Genomic DNA, 18,506 nt, shown 5'->3' on the forward strand with positions numbered 1-18,506 from the left:
ACGATTTATAATTAGGAAGGAAGTCGGTACACAGGGGTTTATTTATTTTAACAACTATACACAGCTTTATTATTATTTCCAGGTGGTACAAAATATTTAAACAGTGACTTAATGCTAACAATTTGTTCTTAGGTCTAATTTCTTATGTCTAGTTTTATGTAATGACTATTAAAGTATAATCATTATACAATTTAGTCATTTTTTACCTTAACTATTTCTATTGTTTACTATTCTAACAATTTTTATTACATAGTTGACAAATGGTTCACAGTATTTCTTGTCACTAATTATGTGTTCTAAATTGCCTACTTCCATTTTATAACCTGTAAGCTGTTCCAGATTAAAACGGTCTCGGTCGTGAACAGGACAGTGCAACAATATGTGGGGAACAGTTTCTCCAGTGTCAGCGTCGCAGGCACACGCTGGGTTGTCTTTGCATTTGAAGCGGGTCAAATACTCAGAGAACCCACCGTGCCCCGTTAGAGCCTGGGTCAGCTCCTTGGTGATGCCCAGCCTGCGTATCGTCCTGTACGCTCCAACCGCACTCGGGAAAAACAGCTTGGTGGTGGACGCTGTGTGCCCCGTGCTGTATCTCCGGTTCCACTCGTCTAGCGTATCCATTCGGATAGAGCGCTTGACGAATGATACCGGGTACATATCGTAGTCCGGCTTGCGTTTGGACTTTAGGGCAGCCTCCTTTGCAAGCGAGTCGGCTCTCTCGTTACCCTCCAACCCCGCGTGAGCTTTTATCCAGAACAAGGAGACGCTCTTGTTCTGGATGCTACAGCAGTGAATGGCGTCTCTTGTTTCCACGGCAAGTGGGTGGAGGGCTCCGGGGTTCACGACTGTGAGGAGGGCTGCCATAGAGTCACAATAAATGGCAAAACTGGTTTCACTACGCTTCAGGGCTTCCCGAGTGGCTTCGCAGAGAGCGAGAAGCTCCGCCTGGTAGACGGTGCAGTAGGATGGCAAAGCAAGCTTTCGGGTTTTCGTCTCTGCTGCACCAGTCCATATGGATAGTGCGGCTCCGACCTTTCCCTCTATCTTGCTGCCATCCGTGAAAATGCGGACTTCGGAGTCGCAGTTGTCCCGATATTGTTCCTCGTCCACCAGGTAACGCAGCTCTATCGCTCTTCGTTCCGCCGGGTGCGGCATCTGGAGTGCCGATGCAACTCGCTCGATCTCCCCACCCGCCAGCGCTGGGTGGCATACTCCCCTTCGGGCCTCATACTATGATGCAGCCTCCTGTATACGCAGGTCTAAGGGGAGTATTCCGGCCAGCACCAGTGCCGAGTTTAAGGATACCGTGCGATATGCACGACACATCTTCTGGGCGAAGCTTCGCTGAACCCTGTTCAGCTTAGACCTCACTCCCAGTTTGTTGGACGCGGCGCCCACGTTAAGCTGTTGGTCCCGGTTACTATTTACTGATGTAAGTAAGTAGCCGTTACATGAGACTTTGGCGGCTGAATAATAACCCTGACACCAGGGTAGATGAGGTTGGTAATTTACCTCACAACCCACACGATAAGAAGACTAACACAGTTAACTCGCCCAATATAGACCGCGATACGGCTCACCACCTATCACGTCGGTTTGCCTAACAGGAAGCTCGGTAAGCTGTGGGTTGCGACGTATGTACAGTCATGAGCAATATCATGTAACCACTTTAGAACCCTGTCGCACTATCTTCTTCTTATCGTGTGGGTTGTGAGGTGGAATACCAACCTCTACAACCCTGGTGTCAGGGTTATGATTGAGCCGCCAAACGCCCCACACACTATCATATTTGATATTTAATAAGACTTAGCATTAAAGCAGCCAGCCTCAAAATTAAACGAGACAACATTAAAACTAATAAGCTGTCAGGGTATACTTTGTCTCTTATAGACAAAAGGCAACAAACTCGAAAACACACAGAAACATACAGAGATATAGACCGGGAAGTTAAGCGGAGTATCAGGAGGGATGTTAGAGATCTGAATACAGAACAATTTAAAGTTGCATTGCAGAATAACAGTTCACTCAGAATAGCAAAACAGGGCTTACAGACAGGCAAAACATGGATTACCAGCGTGCAGGACAAGGATGGTGTAAGGCATAGTAACAGGGACAAAGTTACAACTATATGTTCCGACTTCTACAAGAACCTTTATTCAGACCACTCGCGACTGGATTCACCCATAGAATACTCCTGTTCTGATACCATTCCTCCTTTCACTGGCCGTGAAGTCGATAATGCTTTAAAAAGCCTGAAGTACGGCAAAAGTCCTGGCGAGGACGGTATCAGCACAGAAGCTCTCAAAATCGGCAAACCAGTCTTACTTCCCTACATAACTAATCTTTTCAACAGCATTCTCTATACAGGTAAATTTCCCTCTAATTTTTGTCATTCGAATGTCATACTTCTGCACAAAAAAGGTTCAAAGTCAGACATAAACAATTACAGACCCATAAGCCTGATCTCCCACCTCTATAAAGCCTTCATCAAAACGGTTGAAAACCGCACAGCAGGCAAATTAGATTCCCACCAACCGCCTGAGCAAGCTGGATTCCGTCCCTCATTCTCAACCACCGACCACCTGCACACGCTAAACCAAGCCATAGAAAAACACAACGAGTTCAATAAGCCGCTGTATTTGGCGTTTGTGGACTATTCAAAGGCTTTCGACAGTCTCACACACGAATCGATATTCTCGGCCTTACGGAGACAGAATACCGAAGAGACATATGTAAAGCTTTTAGAATTGGTCTATAGAAGCAGCACGGCCTCTATTAAACTCCACTCCCAGGGACCAACGTTTAAAATTGAAAAGGGCGTGAAACAGGGTGATCCCCTCTCCCCTAAATTATTTACATGTGCCCTGGAGGAAGTGTTTAAAAAGTTGGCCGTCTCATGGCAGACGGAAGGAGTAGTCATCGGCGAAGGTAGATTAACTAATCTCCGCTTTGCCGATGACATAGTCCTCTTTGCCGACACGGCAGCTAAGCTCGAGGGCATGCTCCAAGACCTGAGCACAGCAAGCCTTGAGATTGGACTCAGTATGAACAGAGCCAAAACCAAGCTAATGACCAACGGCACAAAACGTAAGGTATTGGTCGATGGGCAGGAGATAGAATACGTTGATGAGTACATCTACTTGGGCCAGATAGTCTCCTTCCAGAGCAGGCAAGAACGAGAAATCGAGCGCCGTATAGATAATGCCTGGAAGAGCTTCTGGTCGATGAAACATCTCCTGAAAGGGGATCTTCCCCTTTCACTGAAACGCAAACTTATCGACGTGTGCATCCTGCCAATCCTTACTTACGGTGCCCAAACGTGGTCGCTTACTGAGGCTCAAAAGGCCAAGGTCGGGGTTTGTCAAAGAGCAATGGAGCGCAGCATACTAGGTGTAAAACGAATTGATCGAGTTAAAAACACTGTGCTGCGCTCAAAAACCGGTATAGCTGATGTTGGCAGGAAGACCGCCAGGCTAAAGTGGGACTGGGCTGGACACGAGTGCCGCATGCATCCGGAACGATGGGCAAAGATCATCACGCACTGGGTACCACAGGACGGACACCGTAGACGTGGTAGACCCCGGAAACGATGGCGCGATGATCTCGACGGTTATCGAAAAGACTGGATGGAGCTCGCACAGAACCGGGATACTTGGAAGAATATGGGGGAGGCCTTTGCTCAGCAGTGGGATCATATAGGCTAATAATAATAATAATAATAATAATAAGACTTACGGTTTAATTTGTCAAAAAGTTAATGTGACTTGGTTTCAAAGTGTATACATATTAGTACTCGTGACCGTACCTAAAATAAATGAAGAATAAGCTAAATTCCTAAACTTTGTGAATTTCGAATAAGTACATAAAGTTCGAATAAGGTTAATGCCATCTACGGCTAATCTACAATAAGTCACGTCAAAAAAAAAAATAAGAACCTAAGTTTTTATTTGTAGATTCTCACCCATACAAAAAAGTTAATGTGACATAGTTTCAAAGTGTATACATATTAGTACTCGTGACCGTACCTCTGATTACCCCAACAGTGATAGAACCGTGAGCTTGTGTTATGTTATGTGTTTTTGTTCTATGAATGTAATTTATATACTAAAACCACAAAAAAATATACAAACGGCGCTGTACGGACACGAGCATCAATATGTATACACTTTGGTACCATGTCACATTAACTTTTTTGACAAATTGAACTGTAAGTCTCACTAAATGTCAAATATGTTAGTGCGACAGAGTCCTTAAGTGGGTAAGTACATTATATTGCTCATGACTGTACAGATTTGCCTTCGTTTAACCTTGGAATAGTTGCCAACAAACGAGTAAAATTCTTCCTTTGCAACTGGTTACGAAACGTGGTTGCGATGGCGGCCGAAGGGGATATAATATGCATCTTTGTTTTTGGGTATAAATGATGACCCTTATCTTCCACCCATTATTAGTCTAGCAACAAAATTCTATACAAAAAAAAAAGGGCACTATTAGTCTGAAATAAAAGATTTTTTTTTTTTTTTTATTTTTTTTTTTTATTTTTTTTTTATACAAAATTTGATCCAAATTTCAAGAACTTAATAATTATTTTGCTATAGGCATGTTCCATTATATTATATTTTTGAATATTATGATAGCGCGACAGCGAAATATTGAAAATCTAAATATTATGTTAACTGTAAACAACACGTGCGGCTAGCAAACAAACAACACCTGCACTTGTTTACGACGCACGTGCAAGGTACGGTAGTGGGGACAACCCTTATAAGACGGCGAGCCGCACGAGTTGTACGATTCTTGTGTCGAACTCCGTACAGAGAACATCCAATAAAAGTAATCCGTGACAGTGAGCCATTGTATAACTGGCGCAATGCGTCCTCCACAAAGGTCACTGTTACCTTGGGATCAGAGTATAATATTCTTACTCTAACATCAGAAGTAGAGGATCGTCCTGCTGCCCACCCATTACATTGAAAAAGACGGCCACAAAGGATGAAACTAAGTTTCAAATACTCGTATTATCCTGATAAGATAATAATCGTGGATGGAGTCAGGATCGAGGATAATGGTGCCTACCTGCATTTGAATACTATTGTTACGGTGAGTCGTTTTCATACTGGAACTTTATTGTTATTGACTTCATTGCTGGGTGTATTTTAATTTTTAATAATGAGGAAATTGATTTCAAATTAACTTGGAAAGTACTATTTCTCTTTATTTTAAAACAAAATTGACGAGATATATTCCCGCAATACGTGTCAATCATAATTCAAACCGCGTTTTCAAATCGGTTTTCATCATTGTACCCGAGTAAATGAGAAAATAGATAATTATCACGATAAATCTGTACAACGCCATCTACATTGTTTTTGGAGAACGTAGCCTGGAAAGTTCCTCATTGAAAATCGAGAATTCATTTTCTGAATATGAACATTACTTTTACAATTTCAGTTTTATATTTAATTGCATGATTGTTCAAACTGATTTATTAGTGCTCGCTTGTGTACGTGGCATGGCGGCAATTTTGATGTATAATTCACGTTGAGTGATTTTATTCAAGCATTCGTAATTATATTGTTGAACTTAATTACTTTATACATAACATAAATAGCATATAGAAAGAAAGAAAGAAAGAAAATATTTATTTCCATATTGGACGCCACATTTACAAACTTACATTACAGAAATAAAAAAAAATAATAAAAAATAAAAAAAATGAAAAAAAAACAAAGACAAAAAGTCAAATAATACAGACATTAAATACACAATGGAGGCGCCCAAAATAAAAAAAGGATCTCCCTCAGCATAATGCCGTATATGTATACGTTCCACTGCTGGTCACAGGCCTCCCTTCAATCAACGGAGGTACGGAGCATACTCCACCACGCTGCTCCACTGCCAGTTGATGGATGTTTTTACGGCTAATAGCCGGTACCCATAGCCAGTGCTTCGGAAGTCACGTTAAGCCGTTGGTCCCGGTTACTAGTAACTGATTTAAGTAAGTAGTTGTTACATGAGCCATGTCAGAGGCCTTTGGCGGCTCGATAATAACCCTGACACCAGGGTAGATGAGGTTGGTCACTTCACAAACCCACACTATAGAAGAAGATGGCTCCGAAGCACGGAATCATCTTACCTTCAATCATGTGATTCAAACCTGCAGTGTCCTAATCAAACCAGGGCTCAAAGTGATTTTTGTGATATGTCCCCACTGGGATGAACCTTATGGTGACAAGGGATCAACCTGTCGTCTATAACAATTGCCCATCACGTTAGAAAGGACACAATCGCTCTGTCGGATTTTACGACATACCCGGGAAAAGCAGCTGAAGGTATTCTATGTGTTTTCATTTGCTCCCAGTTCAGCGTAGAAGCTCCACCTTTAGGTACGAAACGAATAGTGACAAAACAATTTGCTTTGAAATATACTAAACTATCATTCCTTTCATGAGAACGGCCTTCGTGGTCCAGTGGTTGAGCGTTAGGCTCACGATCTGGAGGTCCCGGGTTCGAATCCCATTGGGGAAATATCACAAAGTTACTTTGTGATCCCTAGTTTGGTTAGGACGTTACAGGCTGATCACCTGATTATCCGAAAGATGTTAAGCCGTTGGTCCCGGTTACTACTTACTAATTACCGGTAAACATGGATAAAATGAGCAAGCGGTGACTCACCACCCACTGGATGGTCCACCTATCTAGCCGACGCGACAGGACGGCAAGCAGCAACATGGTTGTGAACTGCTCTGGGTGTCGAGAGGTGTACACCGTTTTCTGCAAGGCGGTTATTAATACAATTATTATTATTATAATTATGTTCTTTTGTTCCAGTCCAATGTTTGGAAAAAGAGAATAATTACTACATTAAATTAATGAGCGTGGACCACACAGCCTACTAATGAGTTGTGATCAATTCGCTGATTGAAGTGTGTAATCGAATACATGACGATTACTGTTCGGTCGTGCACCATGCAGTCGCCAGCACTCACTGACCATAGCAGTTCAATACTCGATATCGAGTTAACCTTATAATCTGTAATCGTTAATAATTATAAAATTGATTTTATAGTTAATATAAAAAATATAACAAATAAATAATTATTATAAAATTCCTATTTATAATTATTATGGGAGCTCGATCGTACGAATCAAAATACGACGTAGTTTAGTGACATAAGTTTCATTTAAGTTAGGTTAAGTTGGGACTAGTATTTTGTTTCGTACGGTCCCATACTTCTTTGTACTGGTACCTATGTATTCCGTGCCCATACGTAGTTTGAAACTCATGCTTATAGTGATACTTATTTCAAAATCAGATCGGCTGTGCTATCAGGGTTCGACAACATGACAATTACTTATCACAGCATTGCCATAGAGCGATGGCTCATTTGCAAATGAGGATTTTGTAATCAATTCGCTGATTGAAGTGTGCAATCGAATACATGGCGATTACTGTCCGGATGAACGCACTATGTACCATAGCCGTATACCGTGTATTGCTCCGTGTTCAGTGGCCAGAGAAGATCGATGTGTAGCCGAAACTGATAAATGATAATGTTCGCGGCTAAATCCCAGCATTAATTGTTATCGGCAGCCTGTTATGTGTTCTAGTCATAGATTTATTGGCAATTTGACGTGATATAAGGATAATATGTGCGTATTTTTCGTTGCGAACTCAAATAAATAGGCAGATAGGTTGCACTCACTATTACATAATATAAACAGTCTATATACGTCCCACTGCTGGGCACAGGTCTCTCCTCAATCAACCGGAGGGGGTATGGAGCATACTCCACCCGCGCTGCTCCAATTCGGGTTGGTACACTCACTATATCTGCAAAAAACTTGTATAACAAATATGTAGTCAACCCGCAATTTTTCGTAACAGGACATCATTCTGACAGCCATTCTGTTATTGTCTCCAACAAAACCTTCTAACTTCTACAGCATGATTTTATATACATATATATGTATAAGCAGTAAGTACGGTAAGAGAGATGTCGAAAGACCGGTGCTCCCATTAAACGATTGTGTCAAAAGAGACATGAGCTCATTCGGAATTAACCACGAGGCATGGGAGGAGCTCGCCGATGATCGAGACCTGTGGAAGAAGCGTGTGCTCGATGGGCGCGTCACTCATGACCACACCTGGTTTGACACTCTGGCGAGCAAGAGAATGAAACGCCATGAAACCGATAACAATTCACCAGTCGGAAACTTCTCCTGCGGAGTCTGCTGTAGAGTTTGCCGCTCTAGGGTTGGCTTGCACGGCCATGAAAGAAAGTGCATTTCTTAATAATAACTACATTTAGATTAAATTGTCTTAAGGGGCCTCTACGTGTTGGCTTCGGCCCCACGCACGCCTTCCAAAAGTCCGGGCCTCCATAGGCCCGAGATATGGAAACAACATATAAAAAATAATAATAACGTTTATTTAGGTAAAACCTACGACACACATATTCTTCGAGACAATGACGTCGTAAATCGTCTGAAACAAACGTATGGCCAATGATTATGATGATGATAAGCAGTAAGTATAGAACATTCCAAGAACTGCTTTCTATTCGGTGCTCTTACGGTGCGGATTTTGTAGCGGCGCACCGCGCGACGAGGGTGTTCGTCTGTTAAGCATTAGCGGATGAGATACAAGTCAATGCGACCTTGCCAACCGCTTCACCGCCAACAGCGTCTAATCGCGTTATTCCTAAAATGTTACAGTCGACTATAATACTACGTAGGTATACGATACAGTGAATTTTCCGTAATATTCGCAACAGAGCATTTACACTGGTATAAAATTGTTCTGTCCGTTGAATGTGGTATTTTGCGCAAGTATTGCACTGCAATTTTCATAGTGACTGCGTTTAACCGACCGTACGCATTAACGATTTGTTCCACTGCGCAAAAAAGTCAAACGCCACGCTTAATGCGATTTTGTGTACAATGCAAATACTCCAATATAAATATGGCTGCAAATGTCCTTACGGAAATGATGACATTTATTTGGGCTAAGAACTGATAACTTGGTAGCATGCGGTTCGTCATAAGCGTCTTATCAAGAATATCAGAAATGGATTCGGGACATCTTTATATCGGGATAACACCCCTTCTTCGTTTCAGCCCATTTTAATATATTAAGAAAAGGGTTGTTTTATTCCCTGGTGAGCCGTGGTAGCCCAGTGGGTAGAACACTTGCCTCTCACTTTGAGGTCGCAGGTTCGAATCCAGTACAGGCCTAAACCAATGATTGTCGAATTTGGATCATGCCACCAATGATTGTCGAATTTCATAATCATAATCATTATTGTTTGGATCATAATCTTTTATGATCCAAACATGTACACATTTCGTGCTCAGGGTGAAGGAAAACATCGCGAGGAAACCCACATTCCCAGAAAATGCATTTTCGGAGGTATGTGACATAGTTATCCTGTGGGCTGGTTTTCCCTTCGCGGGTTGGAAGGACAGACAGGCAGTCGCTTCTGTAAAAAACCGGACCTGTCAAATCTTCAGGTTAGGTACGTGGACCATGTGTAAAACGGGATAATGCTAGAGAGGTGATAATATTATTTTATTCCCTCTTTCTATAAAAATACTTATTTACTTATATTGTATCGATTAGGGAACAGTTCAGAAATTGCATATAAAATTTCGGATAGGTCACGATAACTGTATAAAATTTGAGATAATAATGACGATCATTGAATAATTATAATACTTAGGTAGATATACCGGTTTAATTACACGTACGTCGAATAGCGTTGTAAGCTATGCTAATTACTGCGCCAAGCTTATTTACAAATGAATACAAAATGTCCGTGAAAACGGCCTGAAAGGCCTTCGCCCATCTACCACAGAATGGCACGATTCTATAGAAACACTGCACTTGCTCTAGGCCAGACTAAAAGCGTATTCATGTACTGCGCTAAACTTTTCACCGTTTCACCCAGTCCCGATTCACTCAGCGGTTTTACGTGACCAAAGCCTCAGTATACAGGCACTTTATAAATCAATAGCTTTGAAAAGATTTCCACTCAAAATCTCCAGGGATTTGATAAAGCGAATAGCGTTCAACCTGGTTTGACATGGTTTAGTTTTATATTTGGAACTTTCAATATGACTTTTCCTAGTCTACACTTTTTCTATTAATAAATTACGTATAATAATATGAAATTTTTCTAGAAAACGTGACCGATCAGCACAACGGATGACCGAAAATAACTATTCAAAACGACCTCAGTAGTCCAGTCGTTGAGCGTTGGGCTCACGATCCGGAGGTACCGGGTTCGATTCCCGGTGGGGACATATCACAAAAACTACTTTGAGGTCCCTAGTTTAGTTAGGACATCACTCATCACTTACTAAATTCATACGTAGGTGTGTCTGATATTATGTGAAAAAAATAAACCCGAAATAAACTTTTAATTACTATAAGTAGTATCTAATCTATACTTATAATAAATCTGTAGAGAGGTCAATTCTGTACATTAAATATTTTTTCAAAATAACTATCAGGGGGTGATAAGTGGTCGATACTGATGCCAAAAATGCAATCAGTAAAATTTTTGTCTGTCTGTCTGTCTGTCTGTCTTTCTGTCTGTCTGTCTGTCTGTCTGTCTGTCTGTATGTTCCTTATAGAAACAAAAACTACTGGACGGATTTTAATGAAACTTGGTACAATTATTCTTCACACTCCAGGACAGGTTATAGTATACTTTTCATCACGCTACAATCAATAGGAGCAGAGTAGTGAAGGGAAATTGTTTTGTATGAAAAATCTAAACCACTCAAGTTAGACGTTTGAAATTTGGCATGCAGGTACCTTAGTTACCGTAGAGGTGCACTAAGAAAGGAATTCCCGAAATTCCTACGGGAACGGGAATTAGCGGGAAAATCCTTTTGTATGAAAAATCTAAACCACTCAAGTTAGACGTTTGAAATTTGGCATGCAGATACCTTAGATACCGTAGAGGTGTACTAAGAAAGGAATTTCCGAAATTCCCACGGGAACGGGAATTAGCGGGAAAATCCTTTGGTATGAAAAATCTAAACCACTCAAGTTAGACGTTTGAAATTTGGCATGCAGGTACCATAAAAACCGTAGAGGTGCACTAAGAAAGTAATTCCCAAAATTCTCACGGGAACGGGAATTAGCGGGAAAATCCTTTTGTATGAAAAATCTAAACCACTCAAGTTAGTCGTTTGAAATTTGGCATGCAGATACCTTAAGTACCGTAGAGGTGCACTAAGAAAGGAATTCCCGAAATTCCCACGAGAACGGGAATTAGCGGGAAAATCCTTTTGTATGAAAAATCTAAACCACTCAAGTTAGACGTTTGAAATTTGGCATGCAGATACCTTAGATACCGTAAAGGTGTACTAAGAAAGGAATTTCCCAAATTCCCACGGGAACGGGAATTAGCGGGAAAATCCTTTGGTATGAAAAATCTAAACCACTCAAGTTAGACGTTTGAAATTTGGCATGCAGGTACCATAGGAACCGTAGAGGTGCACTAAGAAAGGAATTCCCAAAATTCTCACGGGAACGGGAATTAGCGGGAAAATCCTTTTGTATGAAAAATCTAAACCACTCAAGTTAGTCGTTTGAAATTTGGCATGCAGATACCTTAAGTACCGTAGAGGTGCACTAAGAAAGGAATTTCCGAAATTCTCACGAGAACGGGAATTAGCGGGAAAATCCTTTTGTATGAAAAATCTAAACCACTCAAGTTAGACGTTTGAAATTTGTCATGCAGGTACCTTAGGTACCGTAGAGGTGTATTAAGAAAGGAATTCCCGAAATTCTCACGGGAACGGGAATTAACGGGAAAATCCTTTTGTATGAAAAATCTAAACCATTCAAGTTAGATGTCTGAAATTTGGCTCGCAGGTACCTTAGATACCGTAGAGGTGCACTAAGAAAGGAATTCCCGAAATTCCCACGGGAACGGGAGTTAGCGGGAAAAGCCTTTTGTATGAAAAATCTAAACCGCTTAAGTTAAACGCTTGAAATTTGGCATGCAGGTACCTTAGTTAACTTAAAGCTTAGTTGCAACAGGATATTGCAAAATTCCCACGGAAACGGGAGTTAGTGGGGAAAAAACATTTGTATGAAAAAATCGAAACTGCGTAAGATAGATGTTTTCAATTAAATTAAATTATTTATTGTATTCCATGTAGTACAATGGGGTGTTACATAGTTAACTTAAAGCTTAGTTGCAACTGGATATTGCAAAATTCCCACGGGAACGGGAGTTAGCGGGAAAAAACATTTGTATGATAAAATCTAAACAGCGTAAGATAGATGTTTTCAATCTAGCATGCATGCTACGAATAAAAGCATGCATGCATACCTTAGTAAATATAAATTTTAGTTATGGCTGTATTTTGAAAAATGGGAATTGGCGGGTAAAAAAAATTGTATGAAAAAATCTAAACTGCATAAGTTAGATGCTTGAAATTTGACATGCATATATTATATACCTTAGTGAATGCAAAGTTAAAAATTTTCCTGGGAACGGGAAGCGAGTTAGAGGCTTGAAATTTATAGCTCGCGGTAGTGGCAACCAAGAAACGTCGCGGCCGCGGCGGCGTTTGTGGGGCGGCGACAGCGGTGGCGAGGCGCGGAGGGGGGGCAGATACCCGAGTGAGCAACCGGAACGCGGCAGACGCGTGAGGGCAGACGTCGTTGATGGTCGTGTCAAATATTGAATTTTGCGGGCGAACTTTTCACTATTCTTGGATGGTTCAAATCTTTCGTAGGTAGTTTTCTGTTGAATTTTCCAGGCGGACGTTTCACGGCGTATTTCTGTTGTAATTTTTAAATTTTGTTTAAATTTTCGAAACTGATCGTATTTTCCTAAAATATCAAACCAAATCATAAACTAATAATCTAGAAATTAATAACAATTCATTATTAACTGAGCTACTTATACTGTAACCTCATTTAAAAATAATAAAATTAAGCATTTTTTAACCTTTCTCCTTTTATAACACGCCACGCGGACGGAGTCGCGGGCAAAAGCTAGTTGTTTAATAAAATTTTACTAGGTAGGTACGTACCTACAATATTCCTAAATAATTTTGTTTTTTTTCAGGTTTGTAAGAATTGGTATTGTCTGCCAAAATATTACCGATAAATATAAAATTTCACAACATATTCTTTTAATTTCCATACCAGTTTTCAGTTCAGCCTTTCATTTTTCGAAACAAAGCGCTCGTAACAATCTGCCGCGTTGTAAAGGTAAAAGCTTTGAAGGGTTTATATGAAAAAGCTCGGGATTAGTCTTAATCCTTTGCAATTTTACGAAATGAAATGGAAACAGCGATACATCGTGGAATATTTAGTAAGTACAGCCCACGCCTGAAATCACTAATATACCCTATTAGTGATTGATTAGTGATGCAGCCAGAAGCCACCAGAACTTACGACCGTAATGGATATTGAAGGTCTAAGATGACGAAATTAATCACAATATTAACATCGTTTGTGATAATTACGTTAAATTATTTTTTTGCGATGTGAGCCATGTCAGGTGCCTTTGGTGGCTCCATCATAACCCTGACACCAGGGTTGATGAGCCTGGTATTCCACCTCACAACCCACACGAAGAAGATATTTTTTAATTTTTCTTGATGATTTGTTTCTTGGTTTTTTGTTATAAGTATTTTTCTTCTTTTCCAGTTTAGTGGTTAGAGTTTTGGTCTTTCGATCTGGAGGTCCCGGGTTTCATTGATAACACAATCCACGCGAAAGAAGATTATTTTAGATTAGACTGGGAGCAAATAAAAACACAAGTAAAATGCGTTCAGATACTTATCTTCGTCGTTATGTCGTCAAAACCGACAGAGGGATTATGTGCTTTAACGTGTGTTTATAATTATATGGATGTATATATTTTTTATTTATTTACACTTATATTGATTTGCGTCGTCCGACACGTGGTCGCCATTCTAGAACCTTTCCGCCCCATCGGCCATTGGTTCTCCTCGCTATGTGTCCTGCCCACTGCCACTTCAGCTTTGCAATTCTCCGAGCTATGTCGGTGACTTTAGTTCTCCTGCGGATCTCCTCATTTCTGATTCGATCGTGCAGGGAAATACCGAGCATAGCTCTCTCCATTGCCCGCTGAGCGACACCGAGCGTCCTCACGAGACCCATAGTAAGCGGCCACGTCTCACTGCCGTAGGTGAGTAGGCCCGCTACAAGGTGGACCGACGATCTGGTGAAGGTCGCGGGAAGCCGCTGGATGCGGGCAGCGCAGGACCGATCGTCGTGGAGATCCTTGAGGGAGGCCTATGACCAGCAGTGAAATCGTATAGGCTAGATGAGGTAAGATAAGAAGAGATACTTATATTTTGTCATTACATAACATAAACATAAATGGCCTATATACGTCTCACTGCTGGGCACAGGCCTCCCCTCAATCAACCGGAGGGGGATTTTGTCATTATCTAAACAAATTTTATTGTTTAGGTACACTATTACTCCTTCTATATTGACGTTAATCGTTTCTAAATAGGTACAATGTACATACAGGTTTATGGTGTTAGTGACATCGTAACGAATACTGAGGGGAATGATTCAGATCAATGAATCTGAGTTGATATCAAATGGAATTTCCTGTCGGAAAGTTCATGAAAGTTTTAGTGTTTTTTTTCATTAAGTATTTTCAGATCCACGCCATTGCGACGGAAAAATCCACTTGATATCAACTCAGAATCATAGTCTGAATCATCTCTCAAAGTTTTCGTTACGATGTCACTAACACCCTGTATATGAAAAACTCAAACAACTGCCAAAAGCACAAATAAATTCATTCAGAACCCCCACAGATATCTCTTGCGCAGAATCGCGGATGAATTTCATATAAACCCGCGCAATTCACATTTCACAGATAACGCAATGCCACTTCCGGTCGGCGCGACACCTTCCTACTTCCGGTGCTATCTACCCCACTCACCGCCGCCACTGAATTATAGCCTTTTGTTGGAGTCCTGTATTCACTGCTCTAGTTTAGGTACCCAGTAATTTTGTTTTCATATTACCATTGTATTTCATCATTATCTTCATTATTTTCATAATGCTACTCTATTGTCGGTGAAGCATTCTCCATTCTTGTCTATTAAAGGCCAATTCTAAGATTTCGTTATAAGACGTTAGCCTTCACTTTTGTTGTGTTTTTTGCTGAGCAAATAATTATCACGTGCTCAGCGGTAAAAAAAAACATCGTGAGGGAACCCATATTCCCAAGAAATGCATTTCGGAGGTATGTGACCTAACCTGTATTGATCTGTTTTTCCCGTTGCGGGTTGGAAGGTCAGACAGGCAGTCGCTTCTGTAAACCGGACCTGTCATATCTTCAGGTTAGGTAAGCGGACCCTGTGAAGCGAGCTGACGAGGAGTGGGTGTGCTGGCTATACATAGGTGTACGTCTGCCTACCCCCTCGGGGATACAGGCGTGATGCTAAAAGTATGTTATAATTATATAGCTGCAAGTTTTCTACACAAAGAAATAGTGTGAATGTTCTTGATAAAACACCACAACTATTTAGCAAGCATTCTGCTTTGTACTCGCATGTCTTGAGGCGTTCCGACCGGAAATATCGCAGACCAAAGCTCTGACTGTGACCATTTCTGTGAATACGACAGAATACTACCACTGACTACAAAGTAAGTAAAATTCCTTTATATTAAGTATAACGGCATTATGTTGTCAGTCCGCATACTTTATCTACCTATATGACATCATTGCCTGGAATAACGACCTCCGTGGTCCAGTGGTTGAGCGTTGGGCTCACGATCCGGAGGTCCCGGGTTCGATTCCCGGTGGGACATAGCACAAAAATTACTTTGTGGTCCCTAGTTTGGTTAGAACATTACTGATTGATCACCAGATCATATCATAAACTTTTTATTTTAATTAGAGACGATGGAATATATACATTAAAATCTCGTATTTTCATTAAAAGGTTTTAAAAGGTTTTTTATATATTGTAACCCTCGGAAGCAGCGTGGTCACTCCCGACACGAGCATATTAAATTGTTTACTGGGAATTTCGATATTGTAAAATAATGGAGAAAAGTAAAATTATTTTAAAATAAATTTTAATTCGACCGTACCGTCGACTGTAGGTAAATGGGTTGTGACCCAAAATATGAAAAATGTATTAAGTAAGTAAACATTGTTATGAAACATCAAAACAGATCGACATGTGACTTGAGACTACGCAGCCTAAAGGCAGTGTTGTTTCAAACGTACAGAAACATATTTACTTTTAAATTCATGTTTCACTCATATGGAAATAATTTGATGGACGTAACATGGGACGCGAAATAACTGATGGTCTTCCTTGTTTGCAATTGTCAATAAGGAAATGATCGGAAAAGTTAAGCGAAAATAAACTGACGCCCTTGCGGGTGGGATTACTCCCACTGGGGTAAGGTGGGCATAAGAGACATCGGGCTTGTTTCAAAAAACGTACAATTGTAAATTACAACGATAATTTGGTGTTCATTGCGTAACTAATATAAAGCTGCAAAATATTTCTAATCACTCTCCGCAGTGTAAAGGATTGTGTCATTTGTACCATGATAGACTAATATTATGGGCGATAGGCATAATTCTTAATCCGTTATCACCATCAGCTTCATCATATTTTAACAATTTTAGGATTTCGTATCAACAGTTGCAAGTTGTCTTTGATTACTTGTGGCTCTGCCGAAGTGGGCATTGGGTTATTACGGGGGTTGGGTAGTTTCCTTCTGGGCACCCTCAGGCCTGTTGTCCTAAACGCTGTATCGGGTGAGAGCCTTCAGCGCTCCCCATTTGTCCGGCCAAGTAGTTAATGCCATCTGCGGCAAATCTACAATAAGTCAAGTCAAAAAAAAAGGTAGTTTCCTAGATCAAAGATAAATTATGAAATTCTGATTACTAAATAAAGTCAGACCTGAAGGTGACAAGAAACGTTTTCTTTTCCTATTTAACTTATTTGTGAATTTTAATAAAGAAAAATGTATAAGTAAGTAGTTGCTTTTTTATACAAATTGCACAGTATTTTCGTGTTTTGAGTAAAAAACTGATTTGGCTAGTTGGAGACTACCCTATTTAATGTCGTTCTTATTCATCATTTCTCCACGTTGAGTCACTAGAGTAGCTCCCTCTACCATTGAAGCATATTCTTCTATGAGTGGAAATAAGTATTTACATTTACGGGAGCTCGATATTTGCAAAACAATATTTTATTTATTTATTTTTTATTTATTTTATTTTTTAGGAAGATTTACAGACAAATAACATTAGTGTATAAAACTGATTGCTTAACTATGTGCTAACAAAAAATCTCCACAGTTAATTAATATTAATTGTATGTAAATTAAACAGTTGATGCTTATGCCACAAACTTAAATAATAATAAAACGAATGTACCTATTCGGTGGTTTAAACCGGTATAGGTGCAATAGTGAGGAACCAACTAGTCACTAAAGTGATGCTGTGTTATATGTCTTCTTACAGTTGATGTGCTTGTACAGAATAAGTCGATGTCAATTATACCCGAAATATCATTAAATTGCTTGATGCTGCGTAACAAGAAAGAGTTTCGCCTATAATTAGTTATAGCCATGGGTATAAGTAGGATTGGCCGTTTTAAATTATTCATTCCATTCTTTACATTTCGAATCCTTTACGTGCCTATTTTAAAATCTCGTCTCTACGGATTCCGTAATGATCTCGTTCATTAACAATTTTCAAAGGCCTCTTTGAGCGCGCAGTTGGTCTGACGCTTTGTCACACCAATTCTTTGCCCAGTTCTCAGCTTGGAAATGAGCACTATTGTTGTTTATCGCACTTATAGTTTCTCGCATTTAATGAGCAATGACTTTCACTAGGAGAAATTCTCTCTCTCCTTATTTAAGAGCTACGCTCTTGTCGGTGGAGTCATCATTATCGTCCCCACTGCTGGGGCACGGGCCTTCCCTATGGATGGATAGGGAGAACGGGCCTTAAACCATCACGCGGGCCCAGTGCGGATTGATGGTTATTAACGACTGCTAATGCACCCGGGACCAACGGCTTAACGTGCCTTCCGAAGCACGGAGGAGCTCGAGATGAAAACTTTTTTTTTGTGGTCACCCATCCTATGACCGGCCTTTGTGAAAGTTGCTTAACTTCAACAATCGCAGACCGAGCGCGTTTACCGCTGCGCCACTGAACTCCTCAAAATGTATAAATTATTAAAACAAATATTTTTTAGTTTACAACTGTAGTGTTTGTGTCAGTAGATTCGATATGAGTCATCTGAAAGAGTGAGACACCCGAAAGAATCTGCTATTTATTACATACTATATAAACTCACGCCTATTTCCCACCGTGGTAAGCAGAGACTATAGCATTTCATTTGCTTCGAACCTGATATAAATGCTTTTTCTTTTTAATTGTTTGTTATATTAGAATGCACTAACCCGCTACTATTAGATTTGTACAAAATTTTGCTACGTGTGACCA

At 40.4% G+C, this 18,506-nt stretch overlaps 1 protein-coding gene across 1 annotated transcript; it reads right to left on the bottom strand.

Annotated features, from left to right (window-relative positions):
* Positions 1-207: 207 nt before the first annotated feature.
* On the bottom strand, positions 208-1,155 carry LOC126369116 (uncharacterized). The gene has a single exon (XM_050013408.1). It carries the CDS (start codon positions 1,153-1,155, stop codon positions 208-210), a length of 948 nt encoding a protein of 315 aa, XP_049869365.1.
* Positions 1,156-18,506: the final 17,351 nt, after the last annotated feature.

The sequence above is a fragment of the Pectinophora gossypiella genome, chromosome 8 (assembly GCF_024362695.1).
Source record: "Pectinophora gossypiella chromosome 8, ilPecGoss1.1, whole genome shotgun sequence".
NCBI classification, from domain to species: Eukaryota; Metazoa; Arthropoda; class Insecta; order Lepidoptera; family Gelechiidae; genus Pectinophora; species Pectinophora gossypiella.

Excerpts from the sequence above, each read along its gene's own strand:
- LOC126369116 (XM_050013408.1), bottom strand. The coding sequence starts at position 1,155 with ATGCCGCACCCGGCGGAACGAAGAGCGATAGAGCTGCGTTACCTGGTG.